The following is a 27,614-nucleotide window of genomic DNA, read 5'->3' as shown; positions in this document are numbered from 1 at the left end:
AGCAAAGCAGAAAACCCACATTATCTTAAGTCCAATTACCTTTCCTTTCACTTTATTCATGTTGCAACTCAAACAGTAAAGGTTACATTACGCACAAGGACAACAAGATAGTGTGTCTGTCATAGATATGACAACATTAAAATGTCTTTGAAACAGTAAGAGACAATATGGAAGATCAGCAGAAGGCCTACTCTTTGGAAATGTATAGGTGGTATGGTACTGTTCTCTCCATGCCTGCAGATTCATATATACAGTGACAGCAATAACTTAATTTACAATATTTACAGGTGATACAGAATGAGAAAGGTGAAAACACAAAATGAAAACATTCAGGCATGGTCTTAGGAAACATACAAAAATAAAAATAAAGACCAACGACAGATCTATTGTGGGAGTGCACATGGCAAAGGCTGAATCTTCATGATGGTTACATTTCATATCATCTTTAATATAACAGCAGCCCTGGAGCTGATAGAGAGTCAATATCTTGCTCAAGGACACTTCAGCAGAGTGTGTACGCGCTAGTCACTGTACATTGTACTCTGTAGTTATTTCTACTGCTGCACAAATCATCTTTATGGTGTTTTAAACTCCTACTGAAGATAATAATCATTAGGATGGCCAATAGCAATGATTGCAAGGAACAATAAAAAGTGACACATGCATCAGTTTTACAAAAGAGGTCCTCACTTTCTGCTACCTGCATCTTTTGAGACATTGCCATTATATTCGGACTGAACAGCACGTATGTGAGACAGAACTTGTGGGTGAATGATATTAGGAATGTACACTCAAACAGACATTATACACACACAGAATGCTCTTATTAAAGTAACATCTACAAACATTTCAGTTTAAGTTCTCTGACAAAAGACAAAAGGCCACAAAGCAAATACACATAATGTATATTTAGAGAACTCTCGACTGCGAAAAACCTTTCCTCCATTCTGTTCTGCTGACAATGCTACTATACTGGCTTCTTATTCTCTGCGTAAACTATCTTTAGCCCTGACCACAAATCTACACCTTTTTCTAAAATATGAATTCATTCACCATTTTAATAACTTAAAAAGGCAGGGAAAAGACACCTCAAGATAAAGAAAGTAGTACTGGGCCTGGCAGTGGGTTACCAGAGGAACCCTTGATTTTCAGTGGAGTCAATCACATCCATGGAGTCAAAAATCAAGTCATCCACATCTTGTTACAAAGCTATGTCGTTAATTCTGTGCTGAACAAACCCCACTGTCCATTAACACCTCAAATAACACCACTTCATACATGCATGCATGCACAAACTTCTTTTTTGGGAGTTACAGGATCCCGTTGGGGATGTATGGCTAAGGTCAATATCGACAATACACAAATATTTCAGGTAAAATACACATTTTCAACTAGCACTCCAACTCAACACGTCACTTTTCAAAATCAGACACAATCGTCACCCACTGAATAGTCTGAAATAAAACACAACAAAATTGAAGCAAATCTTTTTTTTTTTTCAGTGTAAAGCTTTTTTTTCCTTTTTTCTTCTTAAAGAAATCTTTCTGAAAGCTTCATAGCTTATACCATCTCTTTGTCAACATTCTCACATCTAACATACATTACCTTTTGACAGTAACTATAATACAACTAAAACAGCACTAAAAAATATGGAAGTCAAAATCTAAATAAGCAAATCTGTCAAGGTATCTAAAAAAAAAAAAAAAACTTGACATTTATCGCATGTTCCACTCAAGGTCTTTCTATACAGTACTTCAACAGTGCAAAAACATTCAGACACGAACCCCCGGATCAGCCTCAGTGTTAGTTATCTAACACTGACTCTCTTCTATCCCTTACATTCAAATTTGATTATACTTGCTTAGCTCCAACATTATTGATAGATAAAATACGGACAGACAGAATATGGAATCTTGTGAAGAGATTACTAGCAACAGCAGCCTCTAAGCGTCTGTATACCTGAAGAAAACATCCCAGTTTATTGCAGCATCTTTAACATGATTGTGATCAGGGATGCTAGTTTCAGTCCCTCTTGAATAAAAAGCTATACTTTGCATGTAGCAGTAGGATAGTGAATGTTTTCAGGACCTATTTTCCAGCTTGTTGCTTCAACACCTGCCACCATGTAGGTATAGAAAACAAAATCTGTTACATCATTGTTTCAATTAGAGGACATGGTCGCTCATATTAACAAAGTATAGAATCATTAAAGTGTCAAACACAGGGTTTTTTTTTTCTTCCAAACCAGCATAGTTATCTACAGTGAATCTAAAATAAAATATGACACAAAATCAAAACTACTTTTTTTTGTAATTTTGGCAACAGTTTTGTTTTAGTGCTTATATGCGCTTCCAGTCACCACCTGTAGCAATTCTATATATACTTCTCTTCAGCAAGCAAGTAACAATTAGATTCAAAACAAAAAATAAGCACAGGAAAGCAAACAAGGTGTATAAGACAAACACATTTGATGAGAATGATACCTGGCCATTCCCAGTCTTCTTCAGCACACGTCCTTACTGTATGTAGGTGTGCAGCAGTACACTGTACTTTCTCTTTCTCTCCAGCTACCGATCTTGGTAAAAGATAATGTTTTGTTTAGAGATGCCTACTGCAAATTTGTAGCATGTTCTGTATATTTGTCCATCTTAAAATGCTATCTCTTTAAGTACTGTATGTGGGTATGTGACTGTTTGGCAAATAAATGCTCCTGCATGTGTTACGCCTCATGAGGGGAATCTTCACCTTGGCAAAAAATACAACTTTCAGTGCCAAGAGATGAGTCCTCTCACACAGGCGAGAATGCAGACATTCTTTCACAGCACAAGCGCTTCACGTCCAACACCGGTCCAGGTTTAGTGTTGGGGAAGTCAATGCGACTGTCCAAAACTCAAGATGAATGGCAAGCCATTCCGTGAGTACATATCCTAGAGGTTTAACGAAAACTGAAGCCTTGTGGATTTCTCCTGAAAACTAAAGCATTTCTACGTGAACACCATGAGGAACGGGTGGAGACTTTGTTCACTGGTAATGTGCGGGGCGCAAATGGCTGACATCATATCCACACTCCAAGAGACAGCGTAGGTCAATCAAACACAGAGTCCTGACTGCAAGGCTGTGAGGCGACGTTCAATGCACTCCTTACCTGCCGACAGAAAGAGAAAGGGAAAGAAAAAGAAGATGGCGGGTGAGTCAGCGTAACAAGTCATGTCCATGCTGTGTTAGCTTGTTTTTCCTCCAGGTGCTCCAGGTTTCAGTCTGAAGACATGCAGGTTAGTTAAGTTTTGTTCATGTGCATTAACTAACTGCCCAGAATGATATTATTTAAACATCACAGCATAGATGATAAATTATTCTTAAAATAGAAAGTGATATCCCTAATTTTTTGTAAGACAAGCTGACAGACATACTTACATTTGCTTACACTGAGGATATCGTCCTGTTCAGTTAGCAGCAGAGATAGGCCCTCCATCAGTAGGAGAGCTTTATGATAACGTAAAATCGATGCTTCCCCCTGGTGGAACATCTCATCCAGCGCAGCAGCCTGAACCTGAGATGACATCAGGAGGCCAAAGTTATTGTACTGTATGTTTGATTTTAGTCGAGATTAAAATATCAACACATATGATTAGTCTTGAGAGAAATATATACAGTCCTTGGGCTGATAAACAAGCTCAATTTACCAAGTTTTGTTTTCATGAAGTGAATGTACCAATGCAGATATATACATATGACATTACATTTTATCCATTTAAATAACACTTTATGACAATCTACTAACGTTAGTGGCCTTTCAATATTCTTGTGACCATAAAGCAATATTTTGAGAGGAAATGTTTAGAGCATAGGAGAAACAAAGAGAAGTAGTGACAAATACTAGGGCTAATTAACTAATAATAGATATGGTATCTGAATGGTTATGCTGTGGCCTGCTGGTCAATAACCCTCATCTCCTATTCCACTTTCCAACTGTCAATTTTTTTCCTCTGGCTTACCATCTGCACAGTGTGGCTGAACAGCAGCCGCTCAGCTGTGATAGAGGTGATTTGGTCCATTAGACGGTGCTTCTTGGAAAAGAAGCGCTCCAGACGGGTGCTGAGTGAGCGACAGGATGCCACACTGGACTTGTACAGCTCATTCAGCCTTTTCACCACTGTAAATGGACAGAACATTGGAAAAAAAGGAACTTGATATGCTACCAAGACACTGAATGTGGGCATTATGTTTCAATTAAAAGTTACTCTAATTCTGGCTAAAATACAAATTTGACACCTTAATAAGACCCTCTCCCTTACAAGATGAAATGGCTCATACCTTGTTTGACTGTAGCGGATGGGTAGAGTTTGCCCTGTTTAACTCGATCCATGGCTGTGTGTAAGGCGGTAGACAAGAGTTCTGCAGTCTTAAGGTAGAGAACCAGCTGTTCCGCATGACTGAGGAGACAATAAAACACACATAGAGTACTTAAAACCCACATATGAATAGACCATTGAAACATGCAATACAAAGACTACAAAATTTAAACAAAAGAAAGTAATTTAAATGTTTCTATGACATATTTGTACAGGAGGTGTATGGGCAAGACATGATTATGCATTAAAACAGTCAAACAATCTCAAGTGAGAAAACATGAATGTAACCACTGGCTAGTGGCTCTTGGATTGTGGAATATAGGGTGAAGAAGACACTCTATCTTTATCTCTTACTGCTCCGGGGTCCACATGAAGTCCAAAGTCTTGGCCGTTACACAACACTCTCCCCATCTACAGTTTTTTCCCCCATACATTTAGACATATTTCAGCCTATACTCCTGAGTAAATCTGCTAACTGCAACATATAAGTCTGACTTGACAGATCTGTTTTCTAATTTGCACAATTTTAAAACAACTGTTTGGTTAACTTTCAGTTTTTCACTTAAAAACCAAACATGGTGCAAAGCCAGGCGATTCACCTTAAAAATAAATTCCATCCAAATTGGGTAAACAGTATCACTGCCATCAACAAAGACACACAGTCATTGTTGATACAACTACCTTACCTCCACTCTCTGCTCAATGAGCTTATCTGATCCGCTACCAGGCTCTGCTGCTGAAGGAGGGAGGGTTGAGAAGCGTCCCCTTGTTCCTCCACCAACGCAACACCACGGGCTCCAGCCACCTCCATCAGACAGCGGGCGAAATCCAATGTGAAACGCAGGCTCTGCACAATATCCGTATGCTCCTGCTGCACTCCGAAAGAGACAGGAAAAAGACAGACAAAGAGAGAGAGAGGTGATAGAACATAAAATAAACAGAGGACACCAGAGTGCGATTCCACATTCAGTCTACATTGGTGGAAAGCACTAACAGGAGGCATGTCATTCAGTTATTTTTATTATTCCATTCTCAGATTCCATCTTAGGCAACGACAACACTACGCTTTCTTTTTCTATTTTTCACACAGTCCACTTTCTCAGGAGGAATGTTAAGTATTTTTCATTTCAACTTTGTGTGAGAATGAACCACTGATTGACACTAATAGCTGCATACAGAGGATCAAAGGGATGACTCCATTTTCGCTACGTTCCAGAGCTGTGTGGGAAACCGGCTTCTCACCTCCATCAGGGTCTCCTCAGGCAGCTCAGGAGCCTCGAAGGTTACAGGACCGCCCATGTTGGCTGTGATAGGATCAAAAAAACTGTAACGAGGGCTAGAAGGAGCCTCGAAGCCATCCAGATAGGTGCCTGTCTGGGGATAGCGGCTGGTGAAGGAGCCTGCAGGGCTGATTGAAGTGCATGAGCCTGCGGGAGTCAGAAAAAGAAATGGTAAAACTTATTTCATCAAATGGCATGGACCTTTCATTTCTACAAATATCAAGCAAAATCATCATGGACAACAATAAATAAACTGAAATAAGAGTGTGAGGATTTAATTTCTACCAACTCGGTTGCTTTATGTTTTTGGAATTAACACTTATTGCTGACCACTGTATTAAGTGGAGATGTGTTCCAGTTAATGATCAACATCTGCCAACAGCTACAAGTGCCAGTTACCAAATGGAAAACTGTGTGTTCATAAAACCAAGTCAGTTGGATTATTACCCTCTAAATGTAACTACATCTCTCCACAGTTGGGTTTCATTCAGATCAATTGGCTAGTGGACAGTCAACCTTTTATACTTAACTCCATGACATTTAATTCAATTTCCACATCATGGAAAATGAAAATAGCTTCTCGGTGCCTCTGTGCTGTATGGTGTGCAGAGCATAGAAGTAATGCTGCTGTGTTGATCGTATTTTATTCTCACCTACTAAAAAAAAAACAACTTAAGGGATGTGGAGACAAATAACTGTTATGATGTGTATGTACTACCTGAGTATTTCCTCTGTCTGGAGGTATGAGGTGGGGTGCTGCCGCTGGGAGGAGAGCCAACGGTGAAAACCACCTGTGCTGGGCTGCTGGAGCCGGGTAAGGGGCCTCCCCCACCACCTGGGGGCACTAAAGAACAGAAAATAAGAAAGATTGATAGTGGAGATGGAGATCAGCATACCTGATAATCAAACCGGACATATTACTGACCATTTTCTGATGGTAATAGCTTTTCTGAAATTACATTTTTACCAGTATATACATAGAGTATATAACAACATATCAAAGGTCATTTTTACAGCCTTTAATTTGTGTCTAATACTGACACCAGTGTGTGTGCCGGTCAGACTGAGCCGCTCAAACAAAAAAAATCCCTAACAGCATACACACTTTTGTAAACCTCAATCATCAGACATGTCTACCTGTTATGTCTATGGCTTTTTCAGAGTTGAGGTTCTCTGAGCTGCCTCGGTCACCCATGGGTCCACCTGGTCCAAATGCAGCCATCAGCAGCATGTCAGACAGACGACCGGCGCTCTGAGACCTGCACCAAAGAGAGAGATGAATTAGCCTTGTTGAACATGTATTTTCACTAGCTGCCTCTTTCCTTCACTTATTTACTAACCTCTTCCCTGCTAGCTATATTTAACTGTCCTTCTATTTACTCCATTAGTTGGCCTTTTCTCTCCATACAGAAGAGAAGAATGAATGAAAAGGGCGATCCACATAACTAATTTTAACCCCAGCATTGCACCGTCTATCCTGTATCTGTACACAAATGATTCCTCCTGTATATACACCATCAGTGAGACAATCGTAACAAATAGAAAACAGCAGCAAACACAATATTATGCTGTAAATGTTATTCAAGCCCTTACCTTCCAAATCCCTTGGTATCATCACTCAGTCTGTGGATGCAGTGGGCAGGCTGGGTGACCTGTGTAGGTGCTTGTTGTCCTGTGTCTCTGGGCTCCGCTGGGGCAGTCCTGCTGCAAGGGGAGCCGATGACCAAACCCTGCTGTGTCAGGAAGGTCACAAGGTTCGGAGAGCTGGGTGGCTTGGGGAATTCAAATGGAGGGATGGTCTGAGGAGAGAGACCAGAGGGAGAGGAGAGAGATACCAGAGTTTTTTTTTTAAAACTGCTTGGTAGTCTTGTTCTGCGGATCTCGACACACACATACTTCCCTCGCTCTCACATATACACAAACACACACACAGCTGACTCACCCTAGAAGGGGAACCCAAGATGGTGGGAAGGGGGTTACGCTGCATCAGCTCACTCAGTCTGGGGGAAGAGTGTAGGGGGCGGAGAGTCATCAGGCCCGCCGAAGGGGCCACCACTGGATCCGAGTGCTGCTTCCTGATCTTTTGTCTACCGCCACCACTGGCACACTCCAACAGACAGGGGGCACTGTGGAGCCGTGTGCCCAGTCCCGTTGCCTGTGGTTGTTGCAGAGAAGTCGGCCGGAGTTCAGTATGCTGAGGAGCTGGAAAGGAAAGTGGGACAAAAGAAGGTCTGAATATTTCTGCTTTGAGACAGCAGGTGGCATAGCAAAACAAAATGTCAAACAGGACAAAAAAAACAATAAATCTATCAAGAGATAGCAGAGATGGACAAGTCCTGGCTAACTCCCCCGCTGCCCCACTGGCAAGCATGTTCAGACTGCTAATGGACAGTGCCAGCATGAGGCTCAGAGGAGAGACAAGCAACCGGTGGTGAGAAAAAGAGTATTTGTGTACTTAGGAAGTTGATTCATTTTATCAACCAATAACTTTTTAAACTACTGACCATGTTGACACAAAGAAGCACTGACAAATGTTTGTAACGATCATCATCTACAGGAGCGGTCAAAAGTTTAGACACACTTTCTCAGTCAAGAGAATGGGAAGGTGTGTCCAAACTTTTGACTGGCACTGTAAATCTTTTTTCTGCAGTTAATATTTTGGGCAACAACACATATCACAAGCCAATCACATTTCTAGATCTGCGACTAATATAAGCCCAAGACGATTTCTTCAGACTGCTTGTTTTGTTAAACCAAGAGTTCAAAATGCAAAGATAGTCAATTTACAGTGTAAAACAGAAGAAAGGAGTACATTCTTCTAATATATGAGGAGCTGGAACCAGAGACTGCTTAGTATTTCCACTTGATAAAGGATTAAAAGGATTAAGTGATGTCATAAATCAATCTTTCGTTCAACTAATCTGAGGAGTCTGAAAAGACATCTGAGAACTCATCATCACAATATGATTAAAAAGCTAAGAAAGAAAGAAAAGCTAGTTTTTCCTCTTACTCCTACAAATGAAATAACTTAGATAGAAAAATTCCTCTTTGGTTGTACTGCTTTCAACTCATGTTCATTAATCTGTGATAAAGCTTCACAAGTAGACTCTGCTTCATTTTAAGGGGTCACAAGCCAAAAAGGCTGAAAACCAATGAACTTATTTAACCGACTAATTGTTTAAATGCTACACCTTTCTCACCTTTACACAACAATAAATCTAACAACCACATAGTTCCTAATAAGTCTTTGATCCTGCTACACTGTTCAAATTTTCATTCAGTATGTAGATACAGTATAGGGAAAGCTGTGATGTGCATCTGTGAAAGTGGTTTACAAAGTGAAGACTTGAAAGTAAAACCTTTAAGCTACCTTGAGGGGAGAGCTGGAAAGTTCTGGCACCTCCCAGGGAAAGCCTGCGAGTGGTGGTCACCGCTCCCTGCCCAAAGGGTGGTGAAGGCCCGGTCCGAGCAAAGCCTAACAAGCTTCCACTGCTGCAACGACGCACTGGTGTCGACAGCCTAATAATGTAAAGTGCATGAGTCACTGCATTCCGTTTAAAACATGTAAAAGCTCATTAATAATTTACATTTACAACGGTGAGTTGAGTTTGTGGATACAGACCGTGGTGAGCCATCCTGTTTGGTAGAATGGAGGTTCTGCTCCATGCGCTGGTAGTTCTGGACCTGAGTGGGGACTGGGATAGGCAATGACTGACCATGGTTTCCATAGTTACCACCATAATTACTTCCCAAGAACTCAATGGGCCTGCCAACAACAGTGAGAAGAACGGAGAGTGCCCAAGGAAACAGTTAGACAAGAGAGGAGTGTGTGTGTGTGTGTGTGTGTGTGTGTGTGTGTGTGTGTGTGTGTGTGTGTGTGTGTGTGTGTGTGTGTGTGTGAGAGAGAGAGAGGACACAGACAAGTTTAACACTTTCCACATCATTAATGAGTACACCAAATTTTGGAGATGAGACGTTCAGTGCTACTGACAATAATGCAAAACAAGTTTGTATATGTACAAATATTAAATTGTACATAAACATTAACATGACAGGATCTGAGGTAATTAAAAAAACTATGTGGAATTCTTAATTCAACTTACATACATAACATCATATGTTTATGCAGATTAAACACTGGATCGACTCTTACTTCAATATTGGGGATATTTAACTCCCCACTAGGGATGTCAACAGTTAACCGTTAACCGATTGTTAACCGCCGAGAATATTTTTGCCTGGTTACGCATGTCGGTCTATTGGTTAATTTGCATACTCACTCCGCTAACGGTTAGATAATTACATGTTCACAACATCGGATATTCTTTTTGAACGGACAAAGTACCAGCGTAAAACCTTCTTCTACACGGAGTGTTGCATTATGGGTTGTTTGTAGCATTACTGTTGCTGGACTAACCAGCACTAAAAGTGTTTGGTTAGTCCAGTTTAATGTGCAGGAGTTTCTGAAGAACATGTTTTTGTGCCACAGGGGTGATAAATTCATAACGAGTGAAACCGAGTCTAAAGCGTCTTGCGATGTCTCTACTGCAGAAACGGAATATGTTAAGCTACCAAATACCACTGTCATAGCTGATAAGGAGCTCAAAAAGACAAACAGGCAGTCTTATAAATGCTAACTGCCAGATAAAATAATTTTTGACTGCTTCCAAGAGCCTGGTAGGAGAGTGTGGGAGTATGTAACTATACTATGATGTAAGTTATATTCACAAAGTAACATTATTTTTCCAAAAACAGCTGTTGGAAAACAGGGGGTCGCATCAGGGTCGCCTTATATTTGTATCATTATTTATATTCCTACCTTGAGAGTGCATTATGCCATTGAGAGCTACTGTGACTACACGCATTGAAAAAGTCTTTAAGGAGAATAGGAAAGAGCTAAAAGTCAAACTAACAATAGCTCTGACCACTGACTGTTGGACAGCTCTCACAAACGAAAGCTACATCACAACTTTTCTTAAAAATTAACCAGTTAGTTACCAATTAATGGGTGTTGAAAGCAAAATGAACTGAAACTGACATCCCTACTCCTCACGTAGAATTTCAATCTTGACCATTTGCATATCTAATAGTGTCTGGCCCTCTGAGCCACACAGCACCACATGAATCGCAACAACCAAACATTCAGCTTTGTGCTGTTACCTGACAGGACTTGGAGACCCACTGTAGGAGGGGGAGTGTGGTGGTGTTTTGGCTTGGCTACACAGACCCGCAGAAGCCAGAAGAGAACTGATGAAAGTGGAGAAGGAAAACACATCATCAGGACTTCATCAAGACGCTATCTTAAGAAAGTAATACACCATATATTCTTACTTCTAATGTAAATTCAATTGCTGACAGTCATTTATCCTCATTTTGACACTGTCACACAACTACATTAAAGTAGTGCCACACAATTAATAGCAATTAAAGAATAACCAATCCTTGGTTCTTACCCGCTGTTCATCAGGCTGTCCTGCAAAACTTTACTCTCACATGTCAGCTCACCTGCTGGAAAACCAGGATAATCAAAAGTACAGCAAAATTAAAGAAGAGTCAATATTACATGAATAATAAACATTGAGGTAGAGATCCAATGCAAAAATCTTTTCTTACTGATGAAGTGAGCAGGCACCATGACAAAGTCATCTGTGTCACATGAGGAGGAGTTCTTGCTGCTACCTCCGCCTCCAGATGAGTCTTTAAGGAGAAAACCAGTGGCCTCCTGTGTAGGGGAGGCCAGAGCTTTGGCACGCAAATGCTGAACCTCAGCAAGAGACTGCTGCAGAGACGGGGAGACAGAAAGTAGAAGATAAACAAAAAGAAAGCACAAAAGAAAGAATAAAAGAGTAAGCAGTGAAGGAAGGCCAAGTAAGTGTTAGCTTGGTTGGCTTCTTTGACTAGTTGCACATAAACACACAATCTTGTTACTCATGTGAAACAACAACAATAATTATGACAAACCGGTGGTGAGGCGAGGTGTGAGGTGGAAGAACTGCTGCAAGAGCTGGCTGATGCAGAGCTCGGGAAGCAGGTCATGGTCACAGTAGGAGTTGCTGCAACAAAAAATACACAGAAGCACACTTATATATTAAAAATATTATTATTTGTACTAAAACACTGGTATAAAATGAAACTGTACTCATCTTTGCATTCATCTATTATTATGTCAATGAGAAATATTTTTAATCATCTTCATATCACTATGTGGCTGGTATACTACCATCCTACAATGGAATAAATGTATCATTTGTATTAAAGATTCAGTCCTAACAAAACAGAATTAAACTGAGGAATACATTATATTTTGGAAGAGATATGAGGTTTTGCATTTGGACTGTTTTAATAAAATGTGGTATGGTTCAACAGCGCAGATGACTGTGCAATACATTGTATATTCATACATTGATTCATGCTTAAAAACAGTACAATACAAATATAGTCGTTCATTTATGTATTACTGCCAATTATTCATACAATTTCTATTATGAAGTGTATTGTTTATTCTTACTTACTCTTTTTCATGGATGAGCTAGCCTCCAAGAAAGGATGACAAAAAAACTCATCTACCAACCCAAGAAGAAAAAAAATTAGTAGGAGGTGGTGAAACAGAGCAACATTTCCTACATTCAGAATCTACAGTATGCATCAGAACAAGATACAAATATGATGACCATGTGTGTGCACAGATCTGCATAATTTTATATTCTGTAGGTCTTTTTTTCTTAACATTTCACTTCTTTATCAAACAGAAATGCTATATTCACAGGAAGATCTGTTACAACTATTGTCTGATGTGACTAAATAATCATCTACAAAATACTACATAGGGCAGATTGTACTATTTAAGTTGTAAGTGTAGGTCTGCATCAGCTGTTTCATTTCATTTACTGTGTTTGATTTTCACTAACCAAAGTCCATGCGGTCTTTGTGGTTGCGCTGCAGTAGACCCAGCAGCAGGTGCCTCAAATGGCTTGAAGTCTCTCTGGGGATGCTGCAAACAAATAATAGCACAATCACTCTGTGCTGCTGTTCAGATTTTGATTTTGAAGGTCAAATAATACAACAGATGATACATAAACATTATTACACTTGATTTCATCCTTTTTTTTCCAGAACCAACGATTTCAATGGTCATCTATCTGTTATACCCTACAGAAAATTAAACTTGAAATATGCTTTCTATACCATCTTTGGCAGTTGGCTGGTTGTCAACATTTCTAAGAACATGATTTTCAGGCAGGTGTTCACTGTACAGCTTTGATAAACTGAAACGTAAAACTTTTATAGACATTGTGCTGTAAATAAAAAGCAGTCAGTTGGGTGCTTGTCAGCTTTAACGATGTTGTAAACTAACTGCCGTTCAACTGTTAAAACAGCCCAGCTTGCATGATTGGTAGCACCTCTCTAGAAGGGAGATATACAAACTGTACTTTTGGTGACAAACACATTTTCAAAAGTGATGGGTCTGTCTGAAGAGTTTCAGTCAAAGCTTCAGATTTCATTGGTTATTCTGTTCTGAGGGTGTACACCAAAGTTTCAAATTTCTTAAAAGCAACTTCTATATAATATCTAACATTTGCAGAAAGAACTGATGATCTTCACCACGTTTTTTCAGTCTTTTAACATAACATCTGTTAATCACATAAAAAATAAGCATGCTGTCATCTCACTGTAACTTCTTACTTGGGGCTGAGATTCTTGTTTTTTTCATAAAACAGCCGGAGGTCCTGGGGACTGCTAGCCTAAAAATGACAAATGGTAAGAAAGATAGATGAAATAGATAGATGAAAGCAAGCAGCCGTCTGCAAATGTAAGTGTATGTATGAGCACCATTAGCCAAAGCACCATTTCATACTATAGTTGCAGGCATTTTTATGGTAGGCAATGATGCGTTTCATCCTTCACAGTATTAGTCAAGTCAGTCAAGACAAATAGCCTGCTGTTCAGGTTCCTGTTCATCTCTCACATGATTGGTTACTTCCAAGAAATAGACTGAACTGTGGTTTCAGGATAAGGATGAAAACATGTTAAAGGAGCATTCAGGAAAGTTTTGTGTTGATGCATCGTCACTATTTTAAACCACTGTATATGACTTATACTTTAATCACACTGAATGTTGCTATCTTGCAAAAAAAATAACAAGCATACTTTTCACATATTTATCACATTATATTAATTGTGAATCACATTCATTTGACTAAACAAATATCATGTAAACACCAATAAAAATCCAGATAAGCTGCCAATCTCCAAAATACACCAGTCCACAGAATAATGTCACAATGAGTGTTATAAAACTGTGAATGTTGATTTTTTTTTTTAAGTAAAGACAGGGATGAAGAAGATAGTGGAGAGGAAATAGTGCAGTACTGTAGCTGGCAGAGAGAAAGTGGCAGAATTTTATTGGCCAAGATGGATGACTTGTTATGTTTTACTCCCTGTTGATCTGCACTGCTGTTGTGAGACACAGTTCAGTGCTGTTGTGTTACAGTTTTCAAGCAAATGACCTTAAAAGGCATTTTTTAAATCAACTTGCTACTTCTCATAAGAAATGCAGAAGAAAACTCACACTAAAATACTAAATTTGTGAGTGAAAATAATAATTTACTATATAAAGTATCTTGATGTATAAAAACATTTTCACTTTCACTTTTCAGATTTCTGTACACATACATACACTATACTGGCAAGTTATCATGGCAAATCCTACATAACATAAGGGTTGTTGTTAATTTAGTCTTTTAACGACAGATTTTGATAGTGGTACTGGTTTGCTCGTCCCTGAATGTAAATATGTGTGAAGCAGGTCACATTGCAAAAAAACCCCTGTATGCTCTATAATGTTGCCCTGAATCAATCTGCATACAACCCATGACTCTAGTGTATTTACCTGAAAAGGAGCCTTCCCAGTCAGACACTGAAACACTATGGTTCCTATACTCCACAAGTCAGCCTTGGCATCATAGTTTTGGGACATGATGACCTCAGGAGCCTTGTGAGTGGGAAAAAAAAGAAGTGAGATCATTTTCAGTGTAACATCCCTTTGGAACTCCTTAATGGACAATTAATGAGCTGATTAAGCAGTCATTGTTGCCCATGCTGTATTGTATAATCAAAAGAACTAGAGCTCTGCTGTTTCACAGGAAAAATGATGACAGAAGTAATTGAGCAATCATCCACTTAGGGTGGACTGATGCTGATGATGTAAGAATGGTGTTTTCAAAATGACTTATTTTTAAGCTGAACATTACAAAACATTTTCTGCCCGCAATGAGCCCAACAAACTTTGGGTCCAAGTGAAAACTAAAGTCATCAAGTCTACATTTTCTTGTGTTTAACATTTAGCAGAAACATTTAGTATGTTGGCAATTATTTTGCCTTATATCTATAAAAAAAATGCTGCTCACCATGTACATTGGAGACCCACAGAGTGTTGCTGCCATCATGTTGTTCTGAAGGTACCTGGCAAAGCCAAAGTCCGCTGTGAGGGGAGAAATTGAGGGAGTGAAGGAAAGTAGGGGGCATAAAGAACAAGAAGAAGCAAGAGAGGATAAGTTCACATTTGGTGCAATAGGGGAATGCGGTTGTATCTTCATACTGATAATCTGCAGATCTTGAGGACATTGGAGAATATTAGAAAACAATTCCACAGAAAAAATTGCAGATGGATGTCAAAAGAAAATCCATAGTACTCTGAAAAAGTCATGTTTGTCTGCTGCAAGGTCCCAGCTGAATGCTCTATTTATTTTCAAAACCAATAAAAACAAACATTGTACTTTCTCTAATAGATGAGAGGAAGACCTTCACTTTTACAGGATGACAATGCAACATGATCACATTGAAGTTGACCCTCTTGGGAGTTAAGGCTTAATAAATTTAAAAAAAAAAACAACTTTCCAACCACAAAGTTTCCTCTACAGTAGAGCACATACAGTAGATAATAACAAGAATAAGAGTCTGCAGCCATGGTATTTGGTCATAAACCAATGTATTGGACAAAATATAATTTTGATCTTATTTTGGCACCATATTAACAGTCAGGGGATCAAATTTATTACAAATCATCCTCTGTGGACCATGAATAACTGCAAAAAACTAAAAATGTCAATTTAATGGGAGCACTAGAGAAAAAGTCAGGAAAACACCAGAGTCAGTAGGGTATGTCGTCTGGCAACCATGAAAGTCTGTACCAAGTTTGATGGCAATCCATCTTATATTTGTCCAGATTTTTTACTCTGAACCAAAAATGTCAACCTACTTGTGGCACTAGTGGAAAGGTCAGGGAATCACCAAAGTTGGCAGGATTCATCCTCTGGGAACCATGAATGTCTGTACAAAATTTCATCACAATTCGTCCGATAGTTATTGAGATATTTCAGTCTGGACTGAAAGGATGGGCTGACCGACTGAACAACAGACATGACACCGTCATCCCTATAGAGCGATTCCACTTGCACGGCTAAAAACAGTGAAAACAACTCCTGTGTCACTAAATTATCAAAAGAGTGAGCAAATCTGGTTATAATATTAAGGTGATTCTACTAATCATGTTACTAAATTTATTAAAATTTAAAACATCAACTAATATCACCTAAAATCCTCGACAAGTCAACAAAAATCATTTTTAAGTAATCTCTGTCCCACTATGGATGTGCTTGTGTATCTGTACCTGTGGATACAACATGTGAACATTCTGATTATGTGTGTGTGACTGAGGCGGTTTTCCCAGAGTCATGAGGATTATAACATTCTGCTGTGACTGGGACTGACACAAGCCTCAGACTTCTGTCCCACAGGGTAATCAATTTTCTCAAGAGGAAAAAAAAAAAACGAATAAATAGGCTTAAGGATTAGCAGAGTTTCCAAACAGCTCAGCAACACTCACTCTATACTTGGTCCTGACACTTTTCATTATGGTGATTTCTTGTTACACCAACATCATCTCTTTAAATTTTTACAAACTGACACCACACATACAACATGTATCTGTGAATAAGTTCTCGCTTTATTGATACTTATTCAACGGTGTGCTCTATCAGAGGAAGACTACAACTGCTGCTGAAGCAAAATGTGAAATTCTATATATATAATCTAGTCAACTTGCTCTAATGAGTTTAGTTTTATAGTCTTAGTGAAATCAATTACCTTGGGGAAATCATTATTAGGTCCTGTAGCAAAAAAACTGCCTGTAAAGAGGTTGATTATGCAGTAGGGATTTCCATTTGGTGCTTTATGAGATGAAATGAGTTTTTGCTCCTGTGTAGGGTCCAGATGCTTTCCTATTAAATCTCATGTACACCCGCAAGGTCTGGTCTCACATCTGAAACACTGAAGTGTTTTTGCTCTTTTTATTTTTGACTATCTTTATTTAGACCTTTGCCTACGTTCATCAATAGATAACACAGGTTTAGAACAAGCAGTGTTAAATCTTAAAATGTGATTAATAAACATCTAGTTATCAAATTAGAGTTATCTCAAATAATAATGCCCAATTTTAACTATGTACTATGAACTGTACTTGTTTATTGTTTATTTGTTGTATATGTCCAGAGTTGACTTACTGGAGATGATCATTGACCTATTGTTCTTACTTTTTTCATTTAATTTATTTTTCTTTAACTTTTTTAACTAGTACCCCCTAAAAGGTCATCATGGAATGAAATTATTGCCATTTTCACTGTCACTCTTTCAACAGCATCAGCAGAAAACAGTACATGTACAATGCAGTATGTACAAATGTGCACATGCCGTCACACTTGTGCATGCACGCAGACTGTCACACAGTCAAACCTACCTATCTTGATGCAGGTGTTGTTGGAGTGGGACTTGCGACCTGGTGGGTAGGAGAGCAGAATGTTCTGGGGTTTGAGGTCTCTGTGGATTATGCCTTTGGCCTGTAGGACCCTCATGGCCCCTGCAATCTGTTGCAGGAAAACCCGAATAGTGTCTTCACTCAGTGTCCCTTTGGCTGCAGAGAAACAAGAGGTAAATTAATAAAGGTGAGCTGACTACAAATTAACTTTGGTATACTAGGTGTACAGCACGTAGGACACAAAGTCGGGGTATAGTAGACCTCTTCCCTAGATCTCAAATCTAGGGTGAAAACCATGTATCTCCAAAATGTAGTCTTTTCATGAGTTCAGAAAAACATTTTTATCTTTAGCTTTGTGACAAAGAGAACTCTCAAAACATAAAAGAACAATATAATTTCATTCAGGAATGGAACTTCACTCATTCAGTTTATCTGAAAAATGTCCAAATTTGGAGATATTTACTTTTCTTTGGACAGTGAGGCTTCTGGTTTTCCTAACAAATCCTTGAGTCTTGTCAGGTTACTTTTCACAAAACACATCACCTCATTTTACTTCTAAAAATATCTGCAAGATGTGTTTTGCTCCTCTGTTGTCACACATCACCCCACTGCCACCTACTGCTCCCTGTCTCTTCCTCCCCTCCAATCATCTCCTTGGCCTCAAGGTGGTAAAGTATGGCTCTATGTGAAAGCCCCTCCCTTGTCTAGAATTTCTCTCTGGCTCCACATACCCTCCCAACACATTTTTAAAGCCATGCTCAGGTTCAACTTCAGCCAGGAAAAAAAGTTTAGATCACTGACCACAGTAGGGAGTGGATTCAAAAACACTCCTGAAGCTTTTTTCAACCAGACAAGCAAAGACTATAATTGGAATAGAACCTCTATTTCGACTCTGGTAGCTGGCTGACAAAGTTAGCAGCTACAGCAATAATTTGTCAGCAAACAGCTAGTGGCTGATGTCTATTTTCCCACCCTGTTCACACTGACAGGCAAAGGCTCACCTCAGACGAGTTTAGTGTCCTGGCTATTCAGAGAACCTGTAATTTATGAGATGTCGAAAACCTGGACAGAACTGTAGACTTTATTTTAAGATATGATTCTCCCAGCTTGTTAGCAACGTGTTGACTTAGAATCATATTTGCAAGAGGTGATGTGTTGCATGCCTCACATACTGCATGCACGATGAGTAAAGACAGAGGAATACTACAGGGAGGTTTCTCTGTGGTTTTATTATACTGTATGTCAAAGTCTATCTTAAGCCCTAGGTCCTTCAAAGTTCCTGAAGCTGTTACTGAAGCACCAAATCTGTTTCTGTGTCTTCAGGGCCCCCAGATAAAAGGCTGCTTCCCGCAGTCATACAGGAAGAGTTGTGACCTGAATAGCTGCCTTGAGGCGTATACATAATAAAGTTCCCCTTTGTTTGCAATCGCCCAATCTTCTAGGTAGATCTAACAGAACTGAAAAATATTTCTTCCTCCTCTACTACTTAATCTTAACAGTCTTAAGTCTTAACAAGCATTTCCTTTACAAAGATTATTCATTATTCTAGGACCCCAGGAAGATTTGCTCATTTTTTGAGGGTTTGTTTTGTGACTTATATGCCTTTATTGGTTGCTTCTAACATTTTCAACCTAGAAAATGTACTTTTGTACGTTGTGGATTCATTGTACATATGCCATTTTAAGAACATGAACCTCAATATGAAGATGTAGGAGTCTAAATGGATTCCTCCCTCAATACATACTTGTAGAATCATATTTAAAATGTCTAGTGTTTACCTCCTTTGTTTGGAAACATTTATGATCTTGGCTAAAGTCACTGCAGACATAAACATGATGGACTGTCATTCATAGAGCAAGGACAACCACTCTCTTTTCATCAAGCAACAAAGATGACATTTCACCATTAATTGTATTGATTTTTCTACTGAGAAGCACCAAGAGCTTTTAGAAAATGAAAAGGTTCCACTTACAGTGTAAGTAGTCAGCAAGGTCGCCACCATTGCAGTACTGGGATTAGAAAGAGAGACAGGAAAGAGAGGGGAAGAAAGAGAGATGAAAAGGAATAACATTAGGAAACACATATAACATGGAGGGCTGGTGTATAACCCTAGTGAATAAGTGTCTGACATCTTTTGCTTCTCTGAAGCAACTAGAGAGCAAAAGAGATCAGAGAAGTGATTTGCTGAAGAGTGATGTGGTAACAGATTTATACCCTTGTTCTAGTTCCCACTATTAATATGAATGAACCCAAGAAAGGACGGGGTCTGTATGACAGGTGAGGTTATGAAAGGCTGCCTCACAAGTCATTTCCTCTCTGCTGCTGCATCAGCTCATATTGCCGTGAGCTGGAAAGAGCAAAAATCATGAAACTTGGCCCAATAACTGGAAAGGATATGCATGTGCTTCCCAAGAAATATGAGCCCAATCGGCCAGATCATGGCGCTGTAATTAAGGCCCAAAAATTCAATTTTGGAAAGGCCATGCCCCTCACATCATAAGTCTGATTAACTTGAAATTGCACACACAAGTCCAGCTCATTATACGCTACAAAAAAGCCTCTTGGACCATGAAAGTCTGCCATGATGTATTTTTTGCTAATTTGCATAATGTCCAAAACAGTAATGTGACATCTACTTTTTGGATTTTGGCTTGATCAACACCAAATTTGGTACACAGCCTTGAGGGACTGAGATAAAGATTGGTTGAAAAACATGGTTGCCATCAACCAAAATATCTTTGCAAAGGGCGGGGCTTTATATTATTATTGTTAATATTATATTATATTATATTAAATTATATTGGCCATAACTCAATAACCATTTGTCCGATCATCATAAATTTTGGTACGTGACTTCAGTCTGTGATTAGGAATAGGTCTACCAAAGCATTTAAAGCCCAACCCATAGGGGGCGCCACAAATGCCACAAACATGTACCTGATAAGCCAGTGGACAGAATTTTACCAACATTGGCGTGCATACTCTGGGAGCAAGTATGAACCAAAATCTGCCATATTGATTGGTGCAATTGGACGTGGCCTATCATATATTTTCTCAAGATGCCATGAGCAATCCCGATTAAACCCACTGGAGACATCTTGCGCTATCTCCTTAACATGCCCACTGGGTTTCGTTCAAATCCGATAAAGGGAGGCCGAATGGCGGAACTTTGAGTGGGCAGTTACTGAAATGCTGCAGGCTTTGTGATGGTGAAACAAGTGTGTGATTGGTCTCACTCCTTCCTTAAACATAATTAAACCAGCTGAAGTGATTTTGCTCGACTTCGTAAAGCCTGAAACCCACTCGTTGTTGCTTGTGGCTTTAATTTTTGGCCAATTGAGCTGTTTCCTTCTGTGGAGCGCAAAAAGATTTGAATCCACTGATTGCCTCTTGTGGCTCTATTTTACATCTGTTTTTGATTCTTCTGTAATGTTGCTTTTAAACAGCAATAAGCAGCAGCATTTTTCATTTTTATGCTTTGAAACTGTCTTATGAAAAATACTCAACAGCTTGAACATTTTGTCATGGTTACTGGAGAAATTATATAAACTTTGAATGTTATATGTATTTATAGAGGCTAATATCCTTCAAACGAACCCGTTATTTACCAAGTAAATGTCATGATCCTGCCATTCCATTGATAATGTGATTTTTAACTGCTGAAAACTAAAGGGCAACCGAATAATATATTAAGAACCTCTGTGCTTAAAGTCATATTCCAACCATTTTCAGATTTCGTGCAGTTCTCAGTACATAATTTTGAGATCTGATACCTCTGGCCATCACTGTATGTTACCTTGCTAGACACCTCCATGTCATGCCATAGTCAGCCATTTGAGCATGCTAACTTTTATGTTGAAGTTGTGTCTGCTTGGCTGACAAATACACAATATAGCATGTATCTTTACAACAGACACTAACAGAACAAGCAAGCTGGGAAAAATATATATATAATGTGAAAATACTGAAATGGGCAATTATGTTGTCAAAACAGAAAGAGCTAGCATGACCAAAAAAAAAGTTTTGACACTCTTTGCATGAATGACTAATATGTATGAGACAGAGTTTTGAGCTCTTTCACTGGCTAGATGAAATTGACAATTATTTTTAGTTGATTTAATGAGAAAAAAAACTAATCCATACTGTCATCCATGCAATATTACTTATTAAATCTGAGTTCTATGTGGTTTCCTGGCACGAAAGAGACAAAAAAAGCATTTTAGGTCAAAGGCAAAAGTTAGGAGATTCACAAACATTATTTTCCACCTGGATTTTCGTCAAGTAAATGGGATAAAGCCATTGCAAAAACCTAGCAGCATTTGGATGTTGACTGGCAGTCATTTACCCCCCTTGATGCCTGAGCACATGGCTAATTATAGCCCAGGCCCTGTCAGAGCTGCCTGCAAAAGCTGAGACAATACAGCGCTGAGCAAACAAAGCCAAACATCCCAGCAAGCTTACCTCCATTACCAGGTACACTGAGCTGGCAGTTTCCTAAAGAGAGAGGGGATAAGAGTGGGGGTAAACAAACACAAGTCAGTGACAGACAAAGAAAGGAACAGGTGGCACTTGTGCTCACCAATCACATTCAAGCTAAATTGGTGATTCGGATTGGAGAAATGTACAACACTCTAGAGTGGTATAGAAAACGTACTTTAGATCAGAAAAGCAAAAAGCTTTCCACAGTATTAGTGGGGCTGATTGAAAATACAAATTTTGTAAAAGCTGATCCATCCCAGACTCCTACATCACTGGGGCTTTAAAAGAAATGTTAGTGTTGCACGCATTTGCAGTCAGAAATAATGAAAACAATCTACCGTTCTACATTAATACCAAGCCAAAACAGATAGGGAATCAGTTGGCTCTGCAGTCAACACCATTATAAAAACAATGGGAAAATCACTGTGAGTTAAAGTGAGAGACTGCGAGAAGTAGTTGATTCAAACTTTAACTCATTAGCATCCAAAACAACACCGACAAACAATAAAAATCTCTATTGACTTATTAACAACTTGAATGCATTCTGATATTGCACATTTGGAGGATTTAGAAATACAGACACTCCTCTCACATCCATTATCTACTTTCCTCTAACCTCTCTCTCTCTCTCAGACAACCTGTCTAAGAAAAACATAGTGCAGGCCTACTTGAAAAAAAGTTTCTTATCACATGAAGACAGATGACTGCGGTCTCTCACTGTGACCTAGTCTCAGTATCTTGCTGAACCCACCAGTCAGAGGCCAGACTGTTTTCTATAGTTCAGCTGAGTCGGGGCCTCTGAAGTTGGTTGTTTTTGGCTTTGTTGAAGATGGACAGTCAGTCAGTTTCAACCAGAGACTCAACCATCTGGTTTCCACAGGTTCTCTGTGTTGCATTTAAAGTAATACAGCGACACGCCACTGTTAGATAAAAAGTTTGGTCCCATGTTGAAGGTTTATCATGACAAAGATATCATGATTAACAAATTAATAGTACAATAACTTGCAATAATATAAAATACTGAGCCCAGAGCAGGCGGGCAGGTGTGCAACAAAAATTCAAATTACCCAGACATAACTGTTGCATAAAATTACAGTGAACACCAAGTCACTTTTGTAGTGGCAACTATTTCCTGGTCCAAAGGGTAGAGTGTCCTAGATAGGTAGAGTTAAGACTGCACATACACTCTGTCTTTCTCTCTGAGTGAAAATGTGTGTTTAAATAAAATATTACTTTCTATCTATCTACCTGCTATTTGCTCTTGCTCAAATCCTCTTAAGATACAGAACAAGAATCTGTTGCATTGCCAAATTCTTTCATTGCCGAGGCTGTTACGCTAGTGTTTGTTACACTGGCAGGCTAACACTTTAAGATTTTTCAACTCACAAACCATTTTTAACCCACTTTGGGTAAGAAAATCAGATCAAATGTAAAATGCAAATCGAATGCATTTCTTTGGTGTCCAGTGTTTGGTATGGTTTCACTTTCATCCTGACCCAATTAGATAGCTGGCTGGTAGGATCTCCTGCTCAGAACATCTACACTGTCTGCTGTACAAAAACAAACCTGTAATCTTAGAGCCCAGCTCCGACTATCCTCATTGCCCAGAGAGAGGTGACACTGTGAGTCAGAATAAAGATAAATGATAGGAGTATTTTTGAGTTCTGCATGGGTAGAGACATGATAACCGGTTGCAAATGCCTTTTCTTGGGCAGAGCAGTAAAGCATCAAATCCATATTTGCTAAAGTGGAGCTGCAGTAGCCACCAGTACAACAAGTTGACTGCACTGGGATGTTTGAGCAGATAGCAGTGCTCAGTGTCACCTGTCATGACTTTTCTGTAACCTTCTGCATGATGATAAAGCTTTTTGTCAAAAGAAGATAAAGGCAGGGGGTGAAAGGTCAACTTAATTAAACAAATCTGCAGCTCTGGCAATGAAACCTACAGTATCTGCTCTCATCTGGACTTAAAATGCAGTTTTCATTTCACTTATACTGTACATGTCAACATTCCTGCAACACTTACATTATTTAAATGTTTTTAGGTTTAAACACAAACATTTTATCCTTATGAGTTATACAAGTTTTTGCAAAAGCAGAACATCTCATGCCTGCGATTGATCTACTTTCATTTTGCAACATTTGAGTCTTGTCATATAGAACCAGTAAGCATAAGCTTTTTCTTTTCTTTTTTTTTTTTGTTCCCAGATGGCATGTGTTAGTCTTGGATCAAAAAGACAAAAGAAACACCTGGTGAGTTAAGATATAAATGTGTGTGGGGGTGGGAGGGTCCTGCTGTCTAAACTATCTGCCAGGTGTTGCCACTGTGAGCTTCAGACTGGTTACTAGGCTACAAGCAAGAATTTCTCTGTGACTGTGGTGTCTTATACATCACCACCCTCCAATGCAACACCTTTCTATTGTGCTGCTGAGCTACTAGTTACTACTAGTATTTATATCTGCACATGTCATACGGAAGCATAACACCTAGTCTGCACCCTTGGCACCAGACTTGTGCCCAGAAAGGGTAGCAAAAAGCCTGAGCAAAGATACTTGAAGCAAGTAAAAAAAGACAGTACACTTCCCACAAAGCATTAAGCAAGAAGGCCAGTAGGAACAGGCCATGTGACTGCAGACAGAATGTAAACACCAGAAATGTCTGAGTTCAGCAGGACACAAAGGAAGAAGTATTCACTGAAACTTTACAAGGATTTGCAGCACATGGAGGAGCAAAGGACAACATGCCTGAACAGAATCAAAATGAAAGTGTTTTTAGAGCAAACAAATGTAGCAAAACCTCTTTTAACAAGCAGGGAAAACAAAACCATTCAAGCTGCACAAGGCAAAAGTGGGTCATGTGGAACAGGCACATCCAACAACCCATCTGCTCTACTTTGTGTGCACAGACTGATGAGAAAAGTGGGACAATACGAGGTGAGATAATCATGTATGTAAACAGAAGCCTTGACACCGTTCAGTCAGCTTGTTCCTCACATGATCTAGATGCCATTTGTGAGTGCGGTATAACATACCTGAAAGTCCAGTAAAGCAACAATGTTTTCATGCTTCAGTTCCTGCAGAGATAACATAGAATGACATAGAAAATTATTATTTGCTTAGTATATCCTCAATTTTTCTACATGTTTAACTTTAAGCAGATGTCCAATATGTCTTTTACAGCCCATTTAATCCCCCTGTAGTCTGTGAGAAATTTAAGAACATTCACTTTCACTATGACATCTCCATGTTCATGATCATTGCTCGTATTTCACTCTGACTTCCTGCACCTCTCCAGTTCTGATGGCAGTAGCAGCCAGAACAACAAAATGTGTCTACACGTGTCTGAAATATCAAGGTTGCATATTTGATAAAAGGAACAGCAGTCATTCTGATGTTTACCAGTGCTGGTGTAGACAGAAAGTGATGTTTTTACCCTGGTTACCATTCCCATTTGGTCTAAAAAACTAATTTTTGTTTACATACCTTATTACATGTGATCCTTACAATAATGTTTTATGTAGTCATGGTAACCTAATAACTTGAAACCAGTGAACAATCCCCAAAGAGTACTTTCTGAGAGGTTCTGACTTACCTTTAATATTTTGATCTCTTTCCCCAACAGTGTCTGTGATTTGGCCAGGTTCTTCTTGTTTATGCATTTTACCGCCACCTCCCAGTCATGTTTCTAGATGGACATATTACATGCAAAATTATTATTTTTGGGCGTTGGATGAAGCAAATGCAATGCACAGTATGTGTTACACAATGTCTTTGCTTGGTAAATGAAGAACTGCTGACCTGATGCTACAGTACAAGTGTCAGTATGTGTGTCAGTGATGTAAAGCAAATTAGATGCAACATGTACATGCATAGTCTATTTGTTGAAATGACTGATTCTACTACATGAATCATACTTGGATATTTAAGGTGTCACACTAAAGCATGTGTTTGTTAACTATGTTTACTGTTGGTGTATTTGCTTCCCTCCTTCATGCTGTTGGTTAGATGGGTTTCTTAATGGAATATGGTGCTGATTACTTATCACCCACTGTGACTGTAATCAGACAGGTGGTCTGGTTACTATGAGACAGCTTTGCAAAACAGCCAATGAAACTTTATTTATACACTACATTTCCTATAATCCAATGCAATGTCCTTGTGATTGCAGTAAGACACAAAGTCAGGCCACACTGACTCAGATTCATTTCCTGACCTTACAGGATCTTTGACACATGTATTGTATTATGGGATGCCATTTTCCTCTGTGGATGAAAATGATCAGTGTGCCAGCAACATAGATGCCATAGGCCTATATTTCCCGTTTAACCATGAAATGGTGTTTATTTGTCTCAGCAGATGCTCTATTATCACTGTGTAAACAAATTATAGCCGTTATAACTTATATTATTTCACTCCAGACATAGGGCATGTTTCAACATGTCCATTAATAGCCTCAGTGTTGAGCTTTCCAATGGAAACAATTACATAACTGTTGTGTATTTGAACTTGCCAAAATTAGGCAGTGCATCATTTAAACAATGTAATTGACCATGAAGGGGTAATAACTATTTTATCCACTGGCTGCCTGTTATTTCGAGGAACATCCTGTATGTGCTCCCAGGCCTCTTAAGGCCGTACAATGAAAACAAATACACTGGATGGCTGATGAAAGGCGATTCACGCCCAAACTATCCAAATGACGTGTCAATTCGCCAATTTTTCGCAACAGTACGTTATATATTGTTTAAAAAGCAATATAATGAGTGGAAAAGGGCAACACTCACCTCTCGATGTCTGCCTTTGAAGACGACAGCAAATGCGCCATGTCCTATCAAGTCCTTCCGACTGAACTCAAATTTCCCCACTGTCTCCATATTAAGCCAAAGTCTGGTTTGATACTACTTTGACCTGCACAAACAACCAGGAGGGCTCAGGTCACCCTTCTTGTTAGCAAGTGCTCCTTTCTCCTCTGTCAAGTAGGGGCAGCAGCAGGGATGTTCACCCCCTCTTTCACTTGCCATGGGCTGCCTTCCTGACAACAAACTGTCCTCTTCTCTCATGTTAGCACGCATAAGTTTCGGAGTTTGACTCCTAACAAAGTTGTGCGGCAATTTCCATCATTGACAGCGCGGCCAACACGAAGTTAGCTAACTTAACAAACGGGTGTCTTGTTATTACAGCTGTCTTGGATGACGACGGGCCACCTTAAAAAGCAGCTCGCTGCGTTTTGTTTATATACAGGGCAGCCTCACTCCTGTCGTCTGAAGCGTCCACACGGCAAAGCAAGCGGTCGCTGTGGACTTGAAATCAAGTTTAAAATGTCTAATAACTAGTAAAAACCGTGAATGTTCCCCGTAATCTCTTGCAATTACAAGCTAACTCGCCGAAAGTCACAGCAGCATCGATGGTCCCAACAAAGCAGACGGTGTAGTCTGCAACAAAGCGCATGCGCATGCGCAGGGCAAATACAGCTGTAGGTTTGACGTCAGAGGCTCCTCAGAGGTCTCCTGTCATAAAACGAAAGTGTTAGACATTTGGGTTGGTTTAAACTAGTTCGGACTTGAAAATAATAATTTAAAAGTCCTCTTTTTGTCGACAATGTGAAAAAAGCATAAGGATTTATACGTTCATGCGCGCTTAATGTGTGTATATGTAGGCTAAATTATGTATGGTCGGGAAATGATGAAACTA

At 39.3% G+C, this 27,614-nt stretch overlaps 1 protein-coding gene across 2 annotated transcripts; it reads right to left on the bottom strand.

Annotated features, from left to right (window-relative positions):
* Positions 1-30: 30 nt before the first annotated feature.
* Positions 31-27,371, bottom strand: ulk1b (unc-51 like autophagy activating kinase 1). Of its 2 annotated transcripts, none has more exons than XM_067573684.1 (27): positions 26,708-27,371; positions 25,516-25,608; positions 24,956-24,997; positions 21,906-21,938; positions 19,417-19,453; positions 17,427-17,600; positions 15,040-15,113; positions 14,523-14,624; positions 13,316-13,374; positions 12,541-12,623; positions 12,145-12,195; positions 11,594-11,685; positions 11,246-11,411; positions 11,086-11,140; positions 10,793-10,879; positions 9,255-9,398; positions 9,003-9,151; positions 7,575-7,834; positions 7,226-7,431; positions 6,770-6,891; positions 6,351-6,476; positions 5,595-5,779; positions 5,039-5,223; positions 4,315-4,433; positions 3,996-4,153; positions 3,415-3,550; positions 31-3,145 (listed from the first exon to the last, which is right to left on the bottom strand). In XM_067573684.1, exons 1-27 carry the CDS (start codon positions 26,795-26,797, stop codon positions 3,090-3,092), a joined length of 3,084 nt encoding a protein of 1,027 aa, XP_067429785.1. In that variant the 5' UTR covers positions 26,798-27,371; the 3' UTR covers positions 31-3,089. The 2 variants fall into 2 exon arrangements, with proteins under 2 accessions (XP_067429785.1, XP_067429786.1); XM_067573685.1 differs by having other exon boundaries at positions 11,086-11,137.
* Between the last annotated feature and the right edge of the window lie 243 nt (positions 27,372-27,614).

Source organism: Thunnus thynnus, chromosome 19 (assembly GCF_963924715.1).
Source record: "Thunnus thynnus chromosome 19, fThuThy2.1, whole genome shotgun sequence".
In the NCBI taxonomy this organism is placed as follows: domain Eukaryota; kingdom Metazoa; phylum Chordata; class Actinopteri; order Scombriformes; family Scombridae; genus Thunnus; species Thunnus thynnus.
This window is presented reverse-complemented; position numbering and strand designations above follow the sequence as displayed.

Bases quoted from the DNA above. Each gene is read 5' to 3' on its own strand.
- ulk1b (XM_067573684.1), bottom strand. From the start codon at position 26,797: ATGGAGACAGTGGGGAAATTTGAGTTCAGTCGGAAGGACTTGATAGGA. The intron at 12,624-13,315 runs GTAAGAAGTTAC...ATTTGTTTGCAG, and splicing joins AACAAGAATCTCAGCCCCAA to CATCCCCAGAGAGACTTCAA. The intron at 9,399-10,792 runs GTAACAGCACAA...TGTTGTTGGCAG, and splicing joins GGGTCTCCAAGTCCTGTCAG to GCCCATTGAGTTCTTGGGAA.